This window comes from Erigeron canadensis, chromosome 1, assembly GCF_010389155.1.
Source record: "Erigeron canadensis isolate Cc75 chromosome 1, C_canadensis_v1, whole genome shotgun sequence".
NCBI classification, from domain to species: Eukaryota; Viridiplantae; Streptophyta; class Magnoliopsida; order Asterales; family Asteraceae; genus Erigeron; species Erigeron canadensis.
In genome coordinates, this window is record NC_057761.1 from 51,557,856 (window position 1) to 51,582,747 (window position 24,892).

A 24,892-nucleotide genomic window follows, 5' to 3' on the forward strand; every position below is an offset into this window, starting at 1 on the left:
ATACATACATAGAATGTAAGTAAGAGTGCAACGAAATAATACTTATTACATCATTCAACAATTGATATACATCTCAATCATCAAATTTGTGCATAAAACAGGGTCTTTATACATCTATAGCACCTCATACCACAAGATTCATCTACACATAAAACATGGGCCTTACGCACTTTATAGAATGGAATGTATACATTTAGGCATGTAGCTGCCAGACATGAAGTCTCTTGTGATTTTTGACATACATCTACATATTTGACTAATAATGTGCCACAATCTCCTATACTTACGGTATAGCTTGACTTCAACAGCCGTGTTTGTATCTATTGGCTTCATGTCTTAATGTTAGCTTCTGCATTTTTGCAAGATAAATGTTATACAAACAAAATCATGTTTGAATATACTCTAAATGTAGATGTATTAATATAGCACTAATCAACAAAGTGAGTAAGTGACTTGTTCAAAGCAAGGTGGTTTCAGGTCTTTTAATAGATGGTCATCATTTACCTTTTTCCCATGATTCAATCCATGTACATATTTTCTTCATTGTCACTGTCCTCAAGCCATTCTCCTTGTGACTAATCTGACATATGTAACATTTGCACATATCGCAAATTTAACCTGTTACGTTTATAACTCTAGTGGGTCTAAAAAGCCAGAAGTCCCTCGAAGCATAAAATTGCCAAATCATTTCATTAAGAGAATTAGATATAACCCAACTAATATAAAATTTAGATATCCATAATTGTCATATTTCATATTTGATATCTTAATTTAGAAATTTAAAACTTTTGGGTATAAAGTGTTCCTCATCAACCCAGGCAGGAACCCGGAGACAAAAAGAGATTCTATTTAGGCTAAAATGAATATAGATATCACTTTAAAAAAAAGACTAATAAACAAAAGTCATATCATAAGATATACCTCAACGTAAGTACAGGTTTAGTACACAAAACTTTAATTGGTCTAGAACTCTAGATACAAAACATTATCTGTTGTTGCCAAAGAGCACAACATGTGTCAAGCTTTTGCAAAACACAACAAGTGTCAAGCTTTAGTCTTCGACTCATGAAATAGATTTGTCCTTAGGTAGAGCAACACTTAAATTATTACAAAAGTTTGACCTCAAGACACAATAAGGGCCAGACCCGAAACTTGTAAGTTTCAAACCCCAAAAGTGTATTTCTATGGAAAAATCAATCTGAGCAAGTAACGTATGTCTCAACAGCTTTGATAGAAGTTTGATAAGAGGTAAATCTACACATGCTGGAGTAAAATCAAGGTAAACCTATTGCCTATTATGGACAAAAATCATTTGATGTTTTGATGGAATAGACAATTCCTCCATAATATCGGCACACTAAGACGTTCAAGTGTTCAACTTATTTTGTAGAACTAAGCAGATTTGCAGTAGGCTGTGGAAAGGCAGACAATGTTACCATTCATGCTAAAAATAAGATACTCTTCGTTGAACGGTTTTCTTTGTATCCCCGGGGAAACAAAAACTTCAAGGAAAAGGATAATGATAAATAGGCCTAATTGGTATGTCTAAAAGTATGCCTAATGATAAGATCATGACACATTGCATGATAAGTGGTAAGGATTAAAAGAGAAAAAACGCACGATACATGTGTCAGACATCTAATCTATTGGACATATCTTCAGGCATATGTTTTAGGCATATCAATCGTTTTTCTTTTTGGTAAGTCATGTTGTAAATAAGGTCTTCCAATGGTGGTTGTTGTCTTCTTAAGAATAGCATGTAAGGTGGGCCAAAACATCGGTTTGGGTCTTATGGTTTAGGTGGAGGTTTTACCAATATATGTTGGAGGTTGGCTTCAGGTGTCAGCTGTCTAATAGAGAATGGAAAGAAACCCAGGTCAATGATAAAGGCTACTTTTACTATAGAGAACATAAACTTGGTTTAATTTTAATTACGGAATATATACGGTTCAAAACCTAAAGACAAAGAAATAGTCACTGACCTTCAGAGAGTTCGACACCTCAATAATTATAATCACCTCCCTTGGTCTCCTGGTAACAGAGGCCAACTACAAATCGTATAAATACAATGAATACGACATGGTCTACAAAGTTTGTAATGATGATCCCTAATACAGGAAAAGAAGATTATGCTATAGAAATCTAGGATGTCAAACGAAGTGTTTTTTTCCCTCAAATCCCGCATGCACCTTACACACTCACTTTAGTATCACATCCATTGCACTCAAATCCCCTAAAAATGACCTGGAGTCATGTGTACATCCGTAATTCTATTCCGGTGATCCGTAATTCTATTTTGGTGATGGATGAACTTCAAAGAGATTGGGAAAGCCATTGTTTAGCATGTAAGTCTTAGAGATACAACTGAAGGGCCTCATGTAAGTTACTGAATCTTTATATGTGATAAACGCCTTAAGTAATAAAGTCTAACAATTCAAGACCAAAATCAAGATGTTTTATTCTCTATCTCTTAATGACATAAAGTGTTATTCTACTCAAGGTAACTCGCCTCTTCAATAGTCTGTCATTGTTCCTTTCTTTCTTTCAACCAAAAAATCAAGACCTTCTTGATTGATATATTATGCATTATGACCTTACATTGTTTTTTCATCCCCATACAACAATAAAGAATAAAAATGCCAAAAAATAGCAGTAGCATCAATACCAAAATTTTAATATTTCTTGAAACAAATTAATTTGAAATAATAACATTACCATTAACGAAATCTGAAATTTCTTGAAAAGAGACTCTTTAGTACTCCTTAACTCCTTAACTGTTCCTTTTTGACCTCATGAAAAGTACCTACAAAGGCAAAGCAGCAACAGTACTTTCATCAAGAATTAAGATTTCCAACATTCTATACCTCAAATTATTGTTTTTTAACTTTTAAAGGGTAGAAATCACTCACGTAAGTCAATAGATGGTGTTAGTACACTTCATATGCTAGGTGCATCATGTTCATATAATTGCGGTCTAAACCAAGTTTGGTCCAAACGGGATAACGAACCAAGTATAGATTTAAGTTGGTTTCAAACTAAAATATAAGAACGTGAACATTATTTTGAGTTTAAAAAAATCAAAAACCTGTTTGGTTTCAGCTTTGAACCGGACTAAACGAACATTGACTTACTGCACCAAAATACACCCAAGGTCTACTCCCAGCAATAGAATTAGTATGAGATTCTTAAAATGGTAGCTGGAACTTTTTGATATCAAGTCCAGTTGTTGATATCGATGATGAGGAGGAGGAGGAGGATGACCACCGCCTGTCAACAATACCTGAATGCTGAAGTTGAATGAACTTCCAACGATGATAGCTTTAGCTTCTCTAAGTTAAGCACTATGGATTCTGTTGATACAGGTGGTGATATAGCTGCATTTAAACCGTGACATTATAAAAAACTAAGACTTATAGCTCAATTTGTGATAGATTGAATATTTACTAATCCCATATCACTTAATATGGTAAAACTCGATATATAAAAACAGCAAAAGAGCAACTCACAAACAAAATCGACCTTACTTGACATTAAAATTTTTTGTTCTGAACTATTGACCAACTCACCCACCCCCTGATATAGTAAAAAATCTCTAAATGTATAAGGGAAATAGGTTAGATAGACATCATATATAACTCTGGCTCTGCCATTCACCATTCAACGGGAAAAAAGTAAATGGTTCTAAAAAACAAATAGGCTTGAGCTTTCGATATACATACCCATGAATTGAACTTATGTGATATTAGCTATTTAGTTAAGTAATTTAGTAGTTCAGTATAAAACATCACAATCAGCCCATGCTAGGACAATATGCAACTGAAGACATAGCATATGTAGCAATAAGTTAAAAAAACAAAAATGAGTCACTTACGATCAAGCATAAAGCTGGAGAAGCCTTACAGTCACAGCATCTATCATTTGTGGTTGAAATGATAGTACGCGAACCAAACCAAAGCTTGAACCAGCCTTTTCTGATAAGCCAAGGATCCCACTGCATTTAACTATTATCAGTGTGTACAAACTTCTAGCGTTAAACATGAGAATTTGATTATGTAAAGGGAAACAAAAACAATCAAAACCAAATAATGAAAAGTCAGCAGCAACACAACAACAATAGAGTCTGATTATGAAGCATATCTAACAATAAATTTTAAGTTTTCTTTCAGGCATTAAACATCTTTCGTGCACACCCATAGTACAACTAATCTGTACAGAATCCACTCCATAAACCCCAAAATACAAAACCATACAAAAAATAATACATAAAAGTACACTAACCTTATGTCCTTATTGATTACTATCATCCTTTAAAAACCTGTAAAACAAAAAAAGAAAAAAAAAAAAAAAAGAGAAAAAAAATTCCTTTTTGTTGATTGATAAACAAAAATAAGAAATTTGATTCAAAAACATAATCAATAATGCAGAAACATGGAACAGAAAGGTAAAAAACAATATATCAAAAATATGAAAATAACATAAAAAAGAGAGAGGAAGAAGAGACCGGTGGAACCAGTGGGTGGCTGGCCGGAAGAATAGTGGTTGGCTGGAGGAGTGGCCTTTAATTGCAGGAATATGAACCACCATGGTTCCGAAAGATTTAGTTATCATGTTCCTACATTTTATGTTTTATTTAGTTGTTAGAGTTTTTTACTGTGCTAAGGTATTGTTAGGCTATATGATTGCTACTCTTCCCTGCTCTTAAAGTAGCTACATCTAGCGGACCCAGCTAACATGTATATCGTCTTATCATGTTCTCGACACCTTTTTACGGCTTTTATATCTTCTTGGCCGGAGATTCTTATGGAAGCAATCTCTATCTTTAGGTAGAGATAAGACTGTCTATAACTCACCTCCTCTGTACACCGCACAAAGATTAGATACAGTTGTTATTGTATGAATTGAATACACGTTGACATGGATTGAAGATCAAAATACTAAACTACATAATAAAAATCATTAACATGAGTGATAATTTAGTTTTAAGATTAAATCATTACTTAACTTTTATATTATATAGGGATAAGCACCACTTCATCTTGAGTGGTCATCGTCATGACGCATCCAAATTAAAGAGAAGCAAAATGAGAGTGTGTGGGGCCAGAAGGACTGCATATGTGACGGTTTATAACTTTTTAATTGAAGATGAGATGGGGAAAAAAAATAGGGAGAGAATGTTTGTAGATATGTATCAATACTACCTAATAAAGCAAATTTCTCCCTATTAATTATTTTTGTTTTTAAAATATCTTATTTGTCTTTGGACATTTTTTATTCTCATAATACTTTCTCCACCCTAAAATTAGACACGCTCTAACCACTGTTCCTCTTTTGTAACCCGTAATTTTGTTAACGTTGATATGAAAATTACTACCATCAATTGTTGTCACTTCCGCCCACCGTCGCTGCATCGTGCGGGTATCCATTTAGTTGAATAAAGAAAATTTGACATGATAGTGAAGATGGGGAAAAGACCCCATAATGAAAAAAAAAAGACCTTATGAAAAATATAGGAGCAATGACGAATTTGTTTCATTGTTATATATATGGGTTTGTTGTATGTTGTACGTGTATCAACAAGTGTTATTTTTTACATGTTTCATAAAAATTAAGGAGTTTTATTCATTACATAACAAATTAAAAACTTGTATAAAATGTTAAATTTATTATCATAATACGTAATAATATAATATCTATCTAATTAATAAAACATTAATTATCCAACCATTTTAAGACATCCTCCTTATTATAAAGTTACTCTTAAATATTGCCACATAGGATTTATCCTAGGTGTCATTCCCATATTTTTTTACAATAGGTGGCATCCTCATATTTTTTTTACAATATATTTTTTTATATTTTCATTTATTTATATTTATAAAAAATATTAAATATATTTTTTGATTTTTTTTTCCAAAAATACACACATTACTTGTGGTAAATATATTGTTTATTTCTATACAAATATGCTTCTTAATGCCCATCGACACAATTATATAAAATTCTTAGGTTTTCTCTTTAATTTTGTTTTTCACTACTTTCAATATGCAAGTTAACCGATTGTTATATTTCATGTGTTCTATTGCATGTCTTTTTTATTTTTTTAATTTATTAGTTATGGCACAACTTAATTACAGTAAGATTTATCTTTTCTTTGTTTTATTGTTATTGTTCCTCAACTACAATATTTTTTTTCTTAGATTCTGGATGACCATTTTTAATGGCAAATCTCATGATGGTTGTTAATCAAAGGTGTTAGTGAAAAATCTTTCGTTTTTGTAAATAAAATATTTGGTTTCAATTAATAATTAACAACATAAATAATAAATAGACTGAGTTTATATATACTATTAAAGCAGAAAAACAATTTGTTAATAATTGTTAGCGTATATATATATAGTTTTAGTCAACACTTAATTGAACTATATTTTTAAACAACTGCGCATCGCGCGGGGTAAAAGACCTAGTTACTATATAAAACTATATTATTGTCCCGCGTAATATGCGTGTAAATATTTTTTTATACTTATATATATTAAAAATATAATTTTCATAAGTAATAATTAACGAATTAAAGTATTCAATTTCACTTTATTAACATTTTATTTTTACCTTGATAATTTCACAAAAAATTATTATGTTGTTCATTAAGTCTTACTGATTCAATAAATTATTGAATACCAAAAATTATTGTTTATCCATGTCATCACAAATATCTCGATGTTATTCGGATTTTCATGTCATATCATAAAAAATATCACACATGACACATTCTTTAGATGATGTGTCAAGGCATACAACCTTGTAAACCGAGTTGCAAGATTGTCACCATTAAGCCAATGATCATTCCAGAATCTTGTCTTATTTTCACTCCCAACTAATCTTTAATAACATCTTAAGGGGGCTAGCAATCGAGTGTCTCAGAGAACGAGGAATATATTTTTTCCCATATATTATTACCATTTGTTTTACATAGAAACGTAAACTCATTTCCATGAATCACATGGATGATTTTAAACCTCATAGCATCCAAGTTTTGAACCACATGTCATATTCATTTGTACATATCAATGCTAAATCTTGAGCCTCCAGACCACCAAAACCTAAATCACCCACTTTTTTACCTGACGATTGTCTTCCAGTCAATTCATTACATTTCATTTTTCGAGTTCGACCCCCCTCCCCCCTTCTCACTTACCCCTTCCACAAGAAAAAAAAGAAAGAAATTGTGATATTTGTTAATCGAAATAAAGAAAAATAATATATCCTAAATATTTTGAATTGTCGAGTTAGAATCCATCATATGCAACGCATTAGTATTGAGTTTAGATTTTATTTTATAATAACTTTGCAAAATTTATGAAATATAACTATGGATGAAGTTCAACTCCAATTTTTGTACAATGTAAAATTTTTTAAGGGTATATTTGTATTTTTGTTACTGCAAAGGATTAATAATTAAAGAATACATACAAATATTGACTTTGTTGTCATAAGTCTCTTATTTAAAAGTATATCACTTGGTTGGAAACATTAGTCTTGAGCTCTACATTGGTAGAGTAAAAATTTCGAGTTGTTTTGATTTTTAATAGAATAGGAAAAAAAAAAAGAGGTTGGAATTTTATTTTTTTTGGTAAATGTACAGTACATTGATAATATAGTTGTATGTAAAAACATTATTTTTTTTTCAAATTCTTTTATAATAGTAATCACAATAGTCACGCATATGTACAAGCTAAATTATATATCATTAATTTCGATAATTTATTTTCTTTTGTTTAATAGAGCGCCGCAACTTCTCGGTCACCACATGCTCCAAAATTGCAGATCAATGTTAAAGGTTGATGTTCCCAAAGTTGTCACTCACCTAAGCTAAACTCGACCTTCTTAACATTGTCGTTGATAATTTGACTAAACCGAACATTATATATATATATATATATATATATATATATATAATATTTTGTAGATATAGTGTGTTAAGACATTATTAATATTCAATTTTACTTTATTATGATTTAAAATATAGCTTACTATTTTTATTAATAGAAACTTGATATATATATATATATATATTAAATGAAACGTATCTCAATATTTCAATTAAAATATGTTGTGTTTTTTTATATGATATTAGTTATTAAGGAAAAATCCATAAAAGGGAAACCTATTTACCCAAAATTCCTAATAAAGGAAAACCTATTTAGTTTTCGTCTATTAAAAGGATTACGTTTCTAAATTTTTTTTAATAAAGGCAATATCATTAGTTTTTAACGCTAAACCTACGTTAACCTCTGTTAGTTTTTAATGTCCATGGATATTGCTGAGTTAACCTCTGTTAGTTTTTAATCGACGACTAATGTAACTTCATTTTTTCTAGTGGTTTAATTCATACTAGCTATTAGTATAATAATATATTAAAAATATAATATTAACTATTATTCTATTATATATATATATAAGCTAGTATTTTTTATTTATTGATTAAAAATATTGGGAAAAAAGTGTACATTTGTGATGGAAACCCAAAAAGTGTAAATTAAATTTAAAGGGTATATGTATATAGGTTTTTGACTCGCGCGATGCGCGAGCTGTGTAAAAAACTATATAATACACTTTATATATGAAGAAACGATAGCGAACATATTTTATTAGAATTACGTGATGTGAACTATGTAAATAGTTTAGTAACATATAAACATATGGTTGAACAGAAATAGATTTTACCAAAAGCTTGACAAAATATGAACTTAAAAAGATAGAAGGACTTAAGCTATTAAGCTATACTTTAAATTATCATTAAGAATTTAGTAATATGTTTTTCTTCTAGTAATTCTAGTAATTTGCCTTTTGTTGCCACTAAATGATCTACATCTAGAACATGTATCATGTAGTCGTCTTGTTACAACAGAACTCAAAGACATACAATTTGATCCTTAATGTAAAGTGACAATTCCACTACATTTCTCTCCAAAAAAGTTAAAAGTCACATGAAAAATTACAATTGGCTGGATATATAATTCAAAGAGGATAATTTGATTATGCCTTATGTGTTGAATGTTCTTTTTAACATCCAAAAAGTAAAACAGTTATATTCATTTGAAGGTGTTGCTGCGATTTTTAGAAATGGATTATCAACACCATGGTGGTTTTAATTTTTGTTTAATCTAATTGACTAATCCAGAAGAGGTAGAATGTGCTGTTCCAAAAGAGAAAGAAAAAGAAAATTAGGATGTAGAATTTGGTTTAAGGGTGGGGTAGGTCTCGGACTCCGGATGATTTACAATCACTTGAATTTATATGACTCAATTTTTTTTGGGTTTTGCTAAACGAAACCATAAGGGTTTTTGTTAAAGTGTATTAATTAGTTGTACGTTTACCATAAAACCTATCTTATTTGTACTTACCGGCTATTGGCAATGAAGAAGGTATACACCAAGGTAGTTTTTATACTTAAAAGAGGATATTGTTTGTTAAAACAAAAAGTTTAAATTTGGAACATATATTCAAGGTGTAGTTAATATGATGTTATCTTTTAACTAATTAAATCTAATTTTACACTTAATTTATTTTATTTATTTGTTTTATTTTTGTATATTCATATAGTTTTGAAAACTTCCATATAATCATCGTAAGAAAAAAAGGAAAAGAACTTTATGTAATGTTGAATAAAAAAGATAATGAAATATCATTAGGTATAGACGTGATTTTTTAGTTAAAGAGAAGATATCATTTCATCTAATGAGAAGATCTTGAATTTCTACAATATATTTATTTAGTTATTAATTAATTAATGTATATTTAAGTTCATTTTTTCTAAATATATAGTTTATTTTTGAAAAAATTATGGAGTTGACACATAGGATAAAATCCTATGTGGCATTTTTTCAATATAGTTTTAGATTGCAAGAGGGCTTTAAAAAGCTTGGTTAACTACTTTTTTATAAGAGTTATAGATTATTAGCTACTATTTTTGATTTCTTGATTAAAATTATTGGGTAAAAAGTGTAAATTTGTGATGGAAAATCAAAAAGTGTAAATTAAATTTAAAGGGGTATGTGTATATATATATATATATATTACTAGGTATTTTACTCGTACGATGCGCGTTAAATTTAAATGATTACTCAATGTTGTTTGTGAAAATTAGACGTTAATATATAATTATTCAATTTATTTAGTATAATATGTTATTTGTTTTAGAATTTCTTTTACCTTTATACATGAATATAAGATATTAAAGAATAAATATTTAATTAGGGAACTTGCCAATATATTAAAAATGAATTAGGAATTTGCCCATATGAAGATATCTTAGCATGGCAAAGCAAACCTCAACTTAACACAACCAAATCTCATACAACCATTCAGATATATCTGACAACAAAATTAGATATAACCGATCAAAGTAGAATAAAATATGATCAGGTCCTTAATTAAGCATAAATATTACAACCCATCTCCTTATAATACAAAAAAAAAACTATTATACATACATATTAATGATGTGTAAGTGATCTGTAAAATAAACCAAAAAGGACCGATAGGTTGATCAATGGCACATAGACAATTTCTAAACTACTTACCATGAGGACCGATCAATGGAATACATAATCAACCTCCAATAACCTACATACGTTATGCTACAAAGAAATTAAATTTTAAATTATAAACAAAAAATTAGAGTGGAATAACTCATTATCAAGAAAGACTTCTCATACCAATATTTATATATTAAGAAAAGTCTAGAATTGAAAATACGTACATATGACTAAAAAGAAAGAGAAAACATAAAGAAAAAATCAATTTAGAAGCAAATGATTTATCTCTTTTTTCATTTTTTTTTCTTATAAAGCTAAGCAATTGAATTTAAATGATGGAACGTGATGGACGGATTCTTGAATGGGAAGAAGTCGGATAGATTGTTAAAATGAGATTTGATATATGTTTTCAAGATTTAATTAATATTGTATGATTTGGTATTATCTTTCCCTAAAAATATTGAATCTAATAAGGAATTTTGTACTTTTAAATAGTTTTTTATTTAATAAAAATTCAGATTAATATGGAGATGCCACATAGGTTTTTTCCTATGTGGCAATTTTATAAGCTAGTTTTGAATTGAAGACGGTCTAGAAACATTCGGTTAACTACGGTTTTTATAAATATATAGATTAGCTATTATTTTTGATTTCTTGATTAAAATTATTGGGTAAAAAGTGTAAATTTGTGATGGAAAATCAAAAAGTGTAAATTAAATTTAAAGGGTATTTTTTTGTATAATCATAAAAGTATAAGTATTATTATTGTCATTTAAGAAAGATAAAATAATTAAATTTTATCTAATGGCTCTAAATCAAAGATGAAATTCATCCAAAGGTTCTTGTTTGTTTAAGAATGAATTTATCACCTTGTTATATATATATTGGTGGATATTAACTCCTTTTATTTTTCTTAAATTACAATTTTAAACTACCCAAAATATTTTTCTTTTTATTTACTAATTTAAACATCTCTACTTAGTTATAATACCCTTAATGAAATAGTTTACAACATAAACATTTAACTTTTAAAATAACTATACTACCATTTTTAACATCAATTACTTCAATATAACCATCATTGTAGCCCCTGCCACCCGTCACCGACACTCGTCCCCTCCACATGCTGTGTCGCCACCACCATTCTATGCCACCATCATCATGGCCATCGTATTGCGCGGACATATGAGTCGTACATAATAAAAGGGAAGACCCCCTCCCTATTTCAACTGTATAGACTAATATGCTTTTCATCTTCAAAATGTATTCCACCATCCTATTGTCGACACCACTACCCGTCTCCGTCACCATCATACCTCCACCGTTAACACCATCGTCATCATATCACGCGTGTATACATCTAGTATACATTAAGGGCGCGTTTGGTTCATAAAATGGTTTTGGAAGGAATTGAATCTTTTAAAGGAATTGAAATCTGAAGGAATGAATTTTGACGTAATGTTTTTGATTTTTTGAGAATTCAAGTAACGGAAGGAATGAAATTCCTTCCTCCATCCCCATGGAATGGTAATTCCATCAAATGATGGAATGTTTACATTCTCACAGAATGAGATTCCTCCTTTTTTGAATAACCAAACGCACTAAGGAATGAAATTCAATTCCAATTCAAATTCTATCAGATTTCATCAAATTATGTAAAACAAACGTGACCTAAGTATTCGAAGCTCTAATATGTGAAACATATACATGCTAACATATAGAAATAATGTGTTGTAAAAACAGACTGGGCCTCAACAACGTATTGGGCCACAAAAATAGCGAACTACAAAACCCTAGTTGCTGAAAAAAGTAGCAGCATCTATAAAACCAAAGCAGCTAATAAACCCTACCTCCAAACCTCACACACAAAAACTCAATCTACAATCTCCAATTATATTACTGGTATATATATATATACATATATAATTCGTTAATTTATTCTACTATTGTTCTTCGTAGTGATTCTATAGGGAGTAATATTGGTACCATAAATTTCGATAATTCTACCACACATGTGCTTTAGTAACCTGTTCAAGGAGTTAATACTGTGTGGTAGATTTATCAAAATTTTTGGCATGAATATCATGTCCTCTTATTCTATAGCGAGTATATTTTGTTTTTAGTTATCGCCTCTTTGTGATAAATCTTTTTGAAAACATTAGAAAATCGAATTGATTTGGTCCAACGGACTAATTTAAGTCTGTAAAAAAGAGGCGTAGACTAATTGCGGAAACGTTGAGTCGCTTCACCTCTTGAATCTTAACAGGTGCAGCTAATAAAACCCCGCTATATTCAGTGTTTTTTTTTTAAAATTTATTATCTATTTATTTGGATCCAATGATGGCATGATATCTTTGAGACCTGATCAATTATATTTTGATGACAACTATAAGCATTTTTGCTGAGGATCTTTATATTCTAATTTATATATATATATATATATATATATATATATATATATTTAAATGAAATAATTTGTAAAAGTTAATAAAATTGGGGGTTAGGTGGTTGTTGAAATGATGAAGTTTGCACTGGGCTCTGAGAGCAATTTGACAGTTGCTTGTATTGATGTATAATGCAGCCTAGAAAGCTTGTCTGATCTCACTTTATAATTTTTTCCATTATTTATATATTTATTTTGTAATTATATTTTAAGTATATTGTTGTAGCGATGATGATAGAACTTGCATCCCAGCTCACTCTGAGACCTTAATTTGTTTAAGGTTATGGATTACAATTAGTTCATATGTTATATCTGAGCTTTTATGTTTATTTAAGTTTTTTAAAAATTAAATAAATAGTGATTTGAATTGCAATGATGATGAAAGTATCTAATCCCAGCTCTATGAGATCTTAATTTGTTTAAGGTCTAGGAATTACAATCTTTAGTTTTTTTATCTGAGCAGTTCCAATTATTATTTTTTTGTTTTCACATAAAGTACAGTATAAATTATTTTTCAAGTTTCAGTTTTTAGATGTGTTTGTTCCCTATGATGTACTAATTTGACCATGCTAATTCTGATTTTGATGAAATTCTTTTTCAGTCGTTTCTGAGGGAACAAATCTTGTCGCCTTTTTAACCTTTTTTTTTTCTTTTCAATTTTAATTAATATTATCGATGAAACCTTTGTAGTATTTACGTTTTACTGGTTTCGCAATTGCCTACTCTTTACTTATTATAGTAGTAGTATAGTTATTTTTTAAATATTGTTTGTTTTTAAACAAGCTAGATAATTTTTGAAAGGTTGTTTTGTGTATATAAAAACCAGAGACATTTTAAACAAATTTTTACATACTCATGTTTACCTTTCAAATAAGAAATGAGAATGAAAAAAAGAAGGTAAAAATAAAATTTACATACATAGAAATTTTTACATTATCTACTTAAAGTACTTTTTGAATTTACACAATAAAAATATAAGTCTTGTTAACAACTAATTTATAATGCCAGTCTTACGGTTATTTTGCAAAACCCTAATTGAAAATGACAACATGATATAACCAGTGTTGTAAAAAATGATTGATACAGTTGACTTCCTCGAATGGCATCGTTTATAAGTGGGCTTCCAAGGCGGATAATTAAAAAAAGTTTATCTCCTGTCATTAAAATTAGCATAAGAAAAGTAAAAATGGGCCATATTTGAATTAAAAAGCAGTCAACATCACATATTCGAGTCAACTTTGGTTAGAGTCGGCCGCATTGGTCAATAATCAGTTGCATAGGCTCGGTCAAAAAAGTTACATTTTTTTACTTTTTGTTGTGTTAATTTCTTACAACTCAAAATATTTTTGTTTGTTAATTTCTTACAACTCAAAATATTTTTGTTTTATCTATACTTTATATTAAAGAAAATACCTACATGGGGAGAAATCTTTAAAATGTCTTTCTATGTAATATTTACATTTAGAAGGCTACAACCTTTTAAAATAATTTTACATACACTATTTTTTAAACATTAATAATTAAATTACATTATCAATCTTTTATTTTTCTAAAATATCTCTATTAACTTTTTAAATCAATTACTTTTGTATGAATTATCTACGGCACTCGATGTCGCATCGACCACCATACCGTCGCTCTTACGACTTCCGCCGCATTGTGCGGGTACAATGCTAGGATAATTAAAAAAGTTATCATATGAATTATGTTATTTTTAGGCAATTATATTTATATGAAAAAATTATGTCGATGTTTTTAGTCAATTCAAGTTTTTTTCTTTTTAATTTTCTGTTACTTGCAATATAATTAAAATACAATTTTAATATATAGAATTTTCTCTGGATTTTTCTCTCACCGATTCAATCTTCCTAGTTTCATATCCTTGGTTATAACTTGATACAAAATACTTGCTAGAATCATCAAGTCAAGGTTATGGAACTCAAAATCGAGATTGTTTCGGAGGAAAGGGGAGTCAGGATTTTTGTAAAATCGGATGGATTGGCGAGAAAACAAATTGACATTCTATGTATTACGAATAAAATGATAATTTTTAAATTTATATGTAATGAATTGTAAAAGTATATATATAAAAAAATTGAAACTTAAATAAAATGGACTACAAAAGCTAACATAATTCTTCAATTTATTATAGTTGTCTAGAAAGAATAAGATTATTCATAAAATAACCAATTTATTAAATGAAAAGTAACGTTAGAGCTATTCATACAAAAATAAGATGGGTACCCACACATATGTTTTTATAAAAGGACATTGGTGGGATATGAGCGTGTAAAGATTTTTGTTTTATTTAAGGGTATTTTAGTCATCATAAGCTTAAAAATTATTGAGAAAAAAAAGGATGTTTGCTTTATTAGGTATTAGAACGGTACCCGTGCAATGCAACGGTGTGGTGGGAAGGAAACGTCGAGTAGTGTAGATAATTGGTGTAAAGGTAGTTGATATAAAAAGTTGATGGAGATTTTTTGAATAAATGATTTTTAATTTAATCATTAATGGTATTTTAGAAAATTCATTCATAACTTTTAAAGGGATATTTATTTATTAAATAGAAAAAAGTATATATTAGGTGTATAAGTGAATTAGTAAGAAATAAGGGTATAAAAAAGTGAACTTTTCTAAAATAGGAGACTTCAATATGCTTTATAAGAGTTATAAATATAGATATAGATTATAGATAGATAAAGAGAAAGTTTGACTTTTGTTGATTTCATCCGATACAACCGATTCATAATCAAATCCGGCCTAACCTTGACTTATACGACGAGTTTGACCAAAATTGACCCAATTTTGTAATGTCGACCGTTTTTTAGTCCGTGTATGATAAACTTGTATGGTTAACACGAGAAATCGGCTTAATCGACCGATTTTACAACACTAAAATTATAGTTTAGTTGTTTTATCTAATCAACAAAAAAAAAACAAAATTTACACCAATCAACCTACAAAAACTTAATACGAATTCCTTACTTCAACATCGATTGAACTCAACACTTTAACAAAATTTGCTAAATATGTTCGAATAAACTAGACATGTGCCTGCGCGGTGTTACAATACGGTAACGGGTGATGGTGATGATGACGGCTCTGGCAGCGGCGATGGGTGGTGACGATAGGCGTAAAGTTATGAATGTAAAAGTAATTGATATAAATGGTTTAATGTATTTATTTTAAGGGAAAAACCAATATTCTTCTAACAGTAAGGAAAAAAACATGTTTTTCCCTCACAAACTCTCTGTATGAAAATCACATGTATAAATACAAAATTTTCTCCCCTTACAAAATCATGGAAGTATAGTACTTCTAGCAGCATACTTGTTACCCCCTTATTTTAATGGTTGAATGTTATAAATAATTTCATTAAAGGTTTATAAAGTAGGATAGATATAGATTAGTTTCATACTGATGCACTTACCTAATTTCATTAGGACGTACTTAATTTTTATATCGAACTTATACAAATTAATAAAATATACTTGAAAGAGTTGTCAATGATTTATATAAGCTATGTTCGCAACATAACTAGATTTCTAGAATCGTTAGTCAGCATTAGATTAATAGTCATCGAATGAGAAACCTTAAATCTGAACAGTACAAATGTTCTTAGTTCTTAACCTCAATTAGTTGAGTACCTTGCTTAATCTTATCTCCTAAAATGTTGAATAGCTCAACGAACCAAAAACATCTAACGCAGACATCAAATTTAGGGCGAGTCTTAACACAACGTGACAATAAAAAGAAGGCACATGGTAACACCACCAGACAAAAGTCAACCCGATCAAGGCATTTGCGGCGATGTCGCCGCTAATACTCTGACACTGACAGGGGCCCCGCTATTTTCTCTGCCTGATTTACCATTACGGATATGGGGCCCGCAGTATTAGCGGCGACGTCACTGGTCGGGGTTTGACTTTTTTTAGCCTGGTGGGCTTACGCTCCTCGAAAAAGAATAATCTATATTCCATTTTACCAGATTCCTTAAAATTTAGTGAGCAAAACAGGCCTAAGTCTCTAATATTAAAAACTTTCCGATAACTACTTAGGTAATTTACTTAGATTAATCATTAATCGATTGTTTGTTAATTGGCATTGAAATCACAAATTTATAAAAATAAAACGCCACTCACAAGTCAAACTAAAACATGAATCACAAGCATACCAAATTAAAACCCAAAGAACGGAGAAACATGTTCATCATCTTCTAACAAACAAGGAAGGAAAAATAGACAATCTCATGTAATCGAAACTACCTTGTCCAATTATATAAGCACTCTTTGCTATGAGTAAGATATATATTTGTGTTCCTAAAGAGATTTCTCGCTTTTGCTTGCTTAGTCGCCTAGCACTCTAAGTTGACGAATTCATATCACCGTGTAAACCAATTCATATGATTGGCTATTTCATTACGCCAAAGCTTAATGTTAAGTTATACTTTTAAAAACAATTATTTTGTTAGCATGATAAACACTAAAACGGCAAAAACAACACAAACTGCGCATTAACAAACTAAACTTTTAAAGGATGATATGGTTGCAGAAACTGCATAATGTATACACTTTACGAATTCTTTTGAGTATCTCATACTATTTTTTAAAAAGCTTAATACACCGGTTCATGCAGTGACCATTCATAATAATGTCTATACTTTTCAGAAATCGGTATTTTTTTTCAAAAAAGTTTATAATATATTCGCTCTTTTACAAATCGATCAAGCTAAAGGTGAAGGTAAATACATTTTCAGGCATAAGTTACCTAACAGGAGATGAAAAGAAGATAACAACAAAATAAACAAAAAGACCTGCTATTAGAATCCCAGCATACATCAGACTTTGTGACGTTGATTGCTTTGGGGACCTGTACTTGATCTCGCAGCATCTCATTTTTTCCTTCTCATACTCCAGTACATGCTCCACATACCTACATAGACAGACATACATCACCTTAAGAAACCTGGATACTATCCTTACAAAGAAAGGAGTTTTGTGTAAACATACTGCTGTGTGAAAATAGCAGTTTGAAGAATTTCTGTGCTGTTAACATTCGCATCCTGTAGACGATGATCATACAGTAAAGAAGACAAATCTACAAGCTGTTCTTCAAGACCCTGTTATTTGATCAGCAAAAAACTAAAAATCAGTCCAAATCAAAATAAGAACTTTACTGGTAACTTTTTAAACAATCACTTTAAATTTCTAGCAGGATATCAATGTACAGTTTTCACAAGTCATATGCACAAAATTATGGTATGGTGAGATAGAAGCGCACGTAATCTACGGTATGGTGAGACTAGCAATGCATATGGAGACAGAAAAGAAGTGAGAGATATGACGTTGGACTCCCACAATAGATACGAAGCCAAAATAGGTTAAATTTCATATCAGCAAAATAATCTAATACAGGCTAAAAATCCACATCAGTATTTGAACTGGTTCTACGTCAAAACGACAAAGACAGGACAGTTTTGAAAGGTTGGGTGACTTAAAAAAACAATGTGACTAGTTGGACACTTTGTTGCTATTTAGTGACTCTAATCTTTTATCCAGATTCCAGCTATATGCAAATATCTGAATATCAAGGCAAAACTTACATCCAAATACTTCTCGAGCTTGTCGACTAGTTCGTGAGGGAATGGTTCGGGTAAGTTTGTTTCCTTTTTGTAGAACTTTTCCAACCATAGCTCCGTGTTTGTCTTATTCTTTTTGCCTTTTACAGGTTCACCAAGGGGGGTTCTCAGATACTCTCCAGCAAAAGCTTGTACAGACTGAAAAATAAAATATAAAAAAAAGTAAAGAAGTACACCTTGTGCAAATGAAACAAAAGGGGAGAATATAATAGAATAAATGCAGTATTTACCTCTGACATCTCTCGAATCCTATGAAGAGCAGAATCAACGCGAGCATATATTGTGTTCCTCTGTTAAAACGAAGAATAATAGCATTATATGTAAATTATGAACAAATCTTTGATAATATAACAATGATCAGGGAGTTTTATAAACCAATATCCTGGAATAGATTGATTTATACTTTTGTGTCTTAAAAGTATCATTCAGAGTTTGTGGGTTTTAAACATTCACAAAATTATGGATATAAGGTGGGTATGGTTCACTATACTGTTGGGCAACCAAACCTCTAAAACATCGGTAGGTGAAGGTAAATATTGTAGTGAACCTTGTAATTTACCAAGATAACCCTTTGAATTAGAGGTGCCAACATGCCCGTGTCATGTAGGTTGGTAGTGAGTCAAAACAGGTAGGGTTCAAACGGGTCATATTTTAGTTTGGAAGGGATACAGTTGGGTTCACCCACAGACACCTTTTGTTCATTCCAATTAGATTTGTTATAAAGCTTAATACGTAATAATGACTGTGAAAGCAATATTATAACAATAATAATCTAAATCTTTGTCACAGACGGTTTATCAGGTCAAATGGATTAAACATAGACTTTGAGTGACAATTAGACTTGTCACCCTTTTAGCTCAACGCTTTTTGAGCTCGACCCGTTTATCATGAAACACAACCTAAGTTGATTGTCCGTATTTAAATGACTCGAAATTGACAAATCTAATTGACTAATTTGAAGGCACAACAAGCAAGGGATAAGAGTTGTCTTACCAATGCAACATCTTGAAGCAATTGACTGACCCGGGAAGCATTAGAAAATGGTCCAAACGGATGACAACCAGCTGCCAAGAGCCAATTAACAACCGGTCTTTCATGAATATGAGAAACTTTTTCATATGGTGCACTTAATCCACCCACAACAGAAGCTAGTCCAGCCACTATATGGCGCTGCGCTTGTGATGGAACAACATGCCTTCTCTCCATCTCCGAGACATAACTGTGTAACAAAACACAGATAACAATCAAGTAAAATTCAGTATTTCCATAACTAGAAATTGAAACATGTCACAAGTTAATAAAAGTTGGCTAGTTGCCATCTATCTCAACCTTAGAGGGATCTTGTCACTTTGATGTTGAAGTACAATAACGACATCGTTGCTTGTCCACAGAAGGCTTTCATCATCCATCATAAGGTGTGGATCTACATCAGCTAATGATAATACAAAGCTGCAAAAGAGACCCATTGTCTTAGATGTTATTTATTTTTGTTTAGCTAAAATATCCAAAAAGCGTACAATTACTCACACAGGAACAACTCTTGTTCCGTAGGTACGATGCAGGTCCCCTTGTTTCTTTTGAACTGTTTTAGCTTTCTTCCTTTGAGACTTAAGTGTAGGAGCCCATATAGGTTTATGCTTTAAAATTGAATCACTTACACCATCTGTCTCATCCATCCAGTGCTGTGGAAAATACAACCACAGTCAGTGTAAAAGTATGACTTCAAATATAGAAAGACACAAGTGAAGCATATAAGCGTAAAGTCAAACCAACCTGACGGACAAAATATTTATCAGAAAGGGATGGCTCAGAGACCTCAAGCAAACCAGCTGCTAGTACATCTGCAGATCGTTCCATTTCCTAACATATAAACTCGTGTTAAAAGGAAGTAGATTGTAAAGAAAAGTACTTGAAATACGAAGATGTAAAAATTATGTAATGGGAATAGAGCAGGACCTCTTTAAGGATTGCCCCATCAAGATACGTCTTTGTATGCACATGGAAACGCCCATCTTTTTTTGTTTCTTGGAGGGAATGACCACGCATAGCTTTTGAAACAGCGATCGCCAATTTCTCATGGAGATGTAAAGAATGAGAACCACCAACGATCACTACATCTTCTCCTTTGTGTACCATCTTCCTAACCTAAAAAGGACGAGAGAAGCCATCAATAGTTATCCATAACAAATTCACAAGATGACCATCCTTTTTGAGTCGCTGGAAAAATAAATTAAAAAAAGAAAAGAAAATAGAAGCTTCCAGGGGAGAAATGAACCTCGGACTCGATGGCTTCAATGTCTATACTGTAGTTCTTGCCCTTCTCCATAATATTATAACGGTTATGATTTTGTAGCACAATTATTGGTATAAGCAACCTTGTTGCAAGATCTACAGTTTCAAACCTGATTCCCCATGGGTACAATTACAACAGATAATCATTATATAAAGTATAAACCACAATTTGGGAAAACATCAACTACAATCTAACCAGTATATCCCCCAAAGCCCAAAGGAGAGTCAACAGAGGGAAGATAAATAAAAACGACTAGAAGCCTATTTATATGACGTAATAGTAAACAATCTGATATGTACCAGACCAGAAAATAGAGAATTAACTAGATGATTCACGATAATAGATAATCTGGTACAATGCTCCAGTAGCCCTAATCTGGTATAATGCTCCAGCAGCCCTAGTTCCTAAGAACGACAATTATTTTCTTCATACCTAACCCTAATGGCTGGCAGCCTTATTTAAACATAAACATCACGTAACCTAACTTGGACCCAAAGTAATTACCAAATATAATTAAATAAGTATTGTAACTTGACACTTAACCACCCTAGACTTTCTTTCTGCTCTAGTTACGTATCACAATCTGTCACAAAACTTAAATAACATATAACAAGCATCAACAAACCTGACATCTGGAGCAATAACATGCTGAACTGTGATGCCAATCAAGGCAGAAAGTTGGCCAACAAAGTTGTCATGAGTGGTAGCATGTTCATTGGCAGCAATCGAGCTTTTAGGAAACATCGCATTCCGTAAGCGCGGAAGGGTCTTTGAGCTAACACTTCCTTCTTCAGTTTCAATTTTTCCATATGTACACGGGCCTGCTGAGATGTCAATTACGACAAACCTGACACCATTTGGAATGATACAAATGCGAAAATCAGTTGAAAGCATTTATGCAAAGAAATATCCAGATTTTCCAGTCAAGATAGTTACTGACAGTAAAGAAAACATAAACAAACTAATTTTCCCGAGTACCTGCCAGAGCCAAGCCATACTTGAGATGCCCCACCCCCATTATAATGATAACGATAAATGTAACCTCCCTCTTGTTGCTTAATATCTTCTTCAGTTAAATGATTCGGTTTTGAATACATTAAATTATCAAGATTAATATCCTTATTCCGAGGATCCATTCTAACCTGTAAAACAATAACTAAGTAAGATATAACCCATTAACAGTTAGTAGATAATAAGAGAAAATGAGAGATGTTACAGCTTACTTTATCAAAATTTACAACAAAAATTGTTGTTGGCATAGGTCTGTCTGCCTCTTCAGCATTATATTTCATATTCTCATAGTCGAACAAGTAGGAATAAAGCTTGTGAAACTCTGGCTCCACAACTGAGGCATCTACATCAAATGCTGGAACTTCCCTTCCAAAATCAGCCTACCAGTCACAATTATTAAGGATAAATTGATACCAAACTACATTAACATACGTGTCACTTGTCAAATTCCAAAGCTATAAACAACTGCAGTCACCTCTCTAGCAGTTCCAGCAGGAACCATGGCTTCTTTCAGAGCCTTTTCGAGTGCTATCAGTTCTGGCTGCGCCGCCTGTAGCATATTACACGTTTACAAATACTCAAAAAGGGCTGTCGTTAAAGTAAATGAAATTATAATTTTATGAAGGTTGTCAGATGTCAAGTATGAGAAGTCATTGCTAAAATTACATAACTTTGCAAGGTAAACCAATCATGCGTAGAAAGAACTTACCGGAAATGCATTGAACACCATGTGATGCTCAATGTCAAGGGGTTCGCCAGTCTCTAGACACGAGGGCCTGTGAGATGGAAAGCCCACTCGCAGAAACTCTTCCAGTTTCTGCGAATCCATTTTGTATCTATAACCCCCATCTCCACTGAAACCAATCAGAACCACATTTACTTCAAGTGGGACTTGGAAGGGAACCTGCATTGAAATTTCATCACTAAGTATATTAGAAATACGACCATACATCTGCTCATTAATAATATACTGTACAAAAAGAACTCTAGGTATTCTAAAATAGCGACTTTCACAGATCTCAACCCAAGCTCGAGTTTACCAGATGAAACTTCCATCTACAGCAATTGCATTGTGTAATGGAGCTGGTTGAGTACTAGGCCACTAGCCAAATGTCCCAAGTACAGTCCACAATATAGTTACTATGTCAAACTAAAGCAAATTGAGAGACCAAAAACAAATCTACTTATTTTCATAACAATTCATTTGCAAAAATGATGCTATTATGGATTATGGTCCTTGTGTGACATCTGCCTTATCATGGTGATAGAAGCTTGCATTTGTATGTTTGATGAACTTATTGTTAACTTTCAGTTCTTTACAAACCTCGCATTAAGCATGAATTGACCACACTTCTATCATTATGTAGTTATGAACTACTTAACTTCAGTAGTAGCTGCATTAGCAACAGCAGTACTTAAATATGTACTGAAAATTGACTTTAACTAACTTACCTCAAAAATTAATAGGAAAAAGATTAACATTTAAACATAAGCACACCTAACAAAACAATAAATACCTAATTATTAGAAACCGCTTCATATATGCATGCCATAAGATGTTAGCTATATTCATAAGCTTCGACTCAATATGTTAATATATATAAAAACTCGATGCAAACAATCTTACTAAAATTAACAAAATTTACAATTATGAGAATTAGATATAGTGTAATCTAGTTAATCCTGGTACCGGGTGACCAACGGTTGGGAATCACCAGCAGATATTCAAACTGAATACCCGCAGAAGATAACTTTGTGTATAGTTGGTGGATTTGCACAAGACAGGTTAAGATTTCAATGATACGAATCTCTGTGAATCGAGTACGATCAGTTTCCATATACAAAAACTTGGACCCTATTTTACACGAATTTCGTTGGATAAAACAAAGGGTGCTGAACTCGTTCTTTCTATTAGTATTTATACAAACGTTTACGAGTTATAGCATGACAACTGATAAACTTAGCTATTGATCATCCTAATTGAGTTATCATCACACAAGGGAAACGCCGCCCTCTAAACCTGCTTATTAAGTCAGCGACCGATACATGTTTACTCTCAGTACTGATACAGGTCGAAATACCTCAACAACGCTAAATTCGCTAACACCGATATGGTCAAGTATGGGCAGCCTATGTGGACCGATTATCAACGTTTACGAATATACAGTTTAACTCAAACAGATTGTACTCGCATTTCATGATAAAATAAATAAATGTAGTTGGGATAAATAAATGCAGCTATTAGGATATACAAAATCCAGTACATAAAAACTACCGTCAGTAAAATATATATATATTTTTTTACCTCGGCACGAGAATGAAGCATAGTACGAACATCAGATCGAACACTTTCTTTAACATCTTGAAAAGCGCTGTGATGCCATTGTGGATGACCTGGATCTCTTTTGTATGCCTGTGATTCTCCTTTTTCTACTACTAAAACAGCAACGATTATATATATTATTATAGAAATATATATTTTATCAACCGATGTCATTTCTTATACATAAAATCCACCCTTTCTATTTTCCTTCTTAGAAACCTAATTTTGGTTATGTAAGGTTCTTCTGGCCGGAGCTGGTGAAGTCTCACACAGTATGGCGTGTGTGATCTCGTATTTACCAAACTACCCTTGTGTTGAAATAAAAGTCTGTGTAGCAATGTCGGTTAAATTCTTGCTAAAAATAAATGTCAAAATTAAATAGCCCAATAAAATAGCTATACTGACAAACAAACTTTTACTAACAAAGTTTACAAACATAGGTGGTATTCATAACCACCAATGGAGTTATTTTTTTTTCTCTTTATTCACTTTCTCTCCTTCTTTCATTAGTCCACATATGTTTGTAAACCTTGTTAGTAAAAATTTGTTTGTCAATTAATAATTTCTCATAAAATACACACTAACAAATACTCATAATTGTATTCTTTTAGTTAAGCTATAAATTAAAAATATTAATAATTAA

At 31.4% G+C, this 24,892-nt stretch overlaps 1 protein-coding gene, 1 long non-coding RNA gene and 5 other non-coding genes across 9 annotated transcripts; 5 read left to right on the forward strand and 2 right to left on the reverse strand.

The window, feature by feature from the left end:
* Positions 1-16: 16 nt before the first annotated feature.
* On the reverse strand, positions 17-4,633 carry LOC122585256. Of its 3 annotated transcripts, none has more exons than XR_006321675.1 (8): positions 4,502-4,633; positions 4,279-4,315; positions 3,872-3,991; positions 3,281-3,374; positions 2,716-2,803; positions 1,983-2,048; positions 505-580; positions 17-349 (listed from the first exon to the last, which is right to left on the reverse strand). It is a non-coding gene; the product is annotated as an uncharacterized LOC122585256 (long non-coding RNA). The 3 variants fall into 3 exon arrangements; XR_006321676.1 differs by having other exon boundaries at positions 505-618; positions 3,872-4,001; XR_006321677.1 differs by lacking the exon at positions 4,279-4,315 and having other exon boundaries at positions 505-618.
* An 8,238-nt stretch (positions 4,634-12,871) lies between these two features.
* On the forward strand, positions 12,872-12,947 carry LOC122586221. Its single transcript, XR_006321926.1, has one exon. It is a non-coding gene; the product is annotated as a small nucleolar RNA R66 (small nucleolar RNA).
* Positions 12,948-13,050: 103 nt separating this feature from the next.
* On the forward strand, positions 13,051-13,140 carry LOC122586185. The gene has a single exon (XR_006321892.1). It is a non-coding gene; the product is annotated as a small nucleolar RNA snoR118 (small nucleolar RNA).
* A 59-nt stretch (positions 13,141-13,199) lies between these two features.
* LOC122586240 lies at positions 13,200-13,304 on the forward strand. The gene has a single exon (XR_006321943.1). It is a non-coding gene; the product is annotated as a small nucleolar RNA snoR69Y (small nucleolar RNA).
* Positions 13,305-13,346: 42 nt separating this feature from the next.
* LOC122586239 lies at positions 13,347-13,452 on the forward strand. The gene has a single exon (XR_006321942.1). It is a non-coding gene; the product is annotated as a small nucleolar RNA snoR69Y (small nucleolar RNA).
* Positions 13,453-13,521: 69 nt separating this feature from the next.
* Positions 13,522-13,599, forward strand: LOC122586184. The gene has a single exon (XR_006321891.1). It is a non-coding gene; the product is annotated as a small nucleolar RNA snoR53Y (small nucleolar RNA).
* A 4,045-nt stretch (positions 13,600-17,644) lies between these two features.
* LOC122584880 lies at positions 17,645-24,515 on the reverse strand. Its single transcript, XM_043756952.1, has 16 exons — positions 24,232-24,515; positions 22,636-22,830; positions 22,402-22,476; positions 22,139-22,306; positions 21,894-22,057; positions 21,541-21,762; positions 20,898-21,024; positions 20,579-20,767; positions 20,396-20,482; positions 20,150-20,304; positions 19,952-20,071; positions 19,616-19,841; positions 18,853-18,912; positions 18,587-18,760; positions 17,994-18,103; positions 17,645-17,916 (listed from the first exon to the last, which is right to left on the reverse strand). Exons 1-16 carry the CDS (start codon positions 24,421-24,423, stop codon positions 17,748-17,750), a joined length of 2,433 nt encoding a protein of 810 aa, XP_043612887.1. The 5' UTR covers positions 24,424-24,515; the 3' UTR covers positions 17,645-17,747.
* Between the last annotated feature and the right edge of the window lie 377 nt (positions 24,516-24,892).

Bases quoted from the DNA above. Each gene is read 5' to 3' on its own strand.
- LOC122584880 (XM_043756952.1), bottom strand. From the start codon at position 24,423: ATGACATCGGTTGATAAAATATATATTTCTATAATAATATATATAATC. The intron at 21,025-21,540 runs GTTTGTTGATGC...ATGGGGAATCAG, and splicing joins GTTATTGCTCCAGATGTCAG to GTTTGAAACTGTAGATCTTG. The intron at 20,305-20,395 runs GTTGGTTTGACT...TATTTTCCACAG, and splicing joins ATAAATATTTTGTCCGTCAG to CACTGGATGGATGAGACAGA.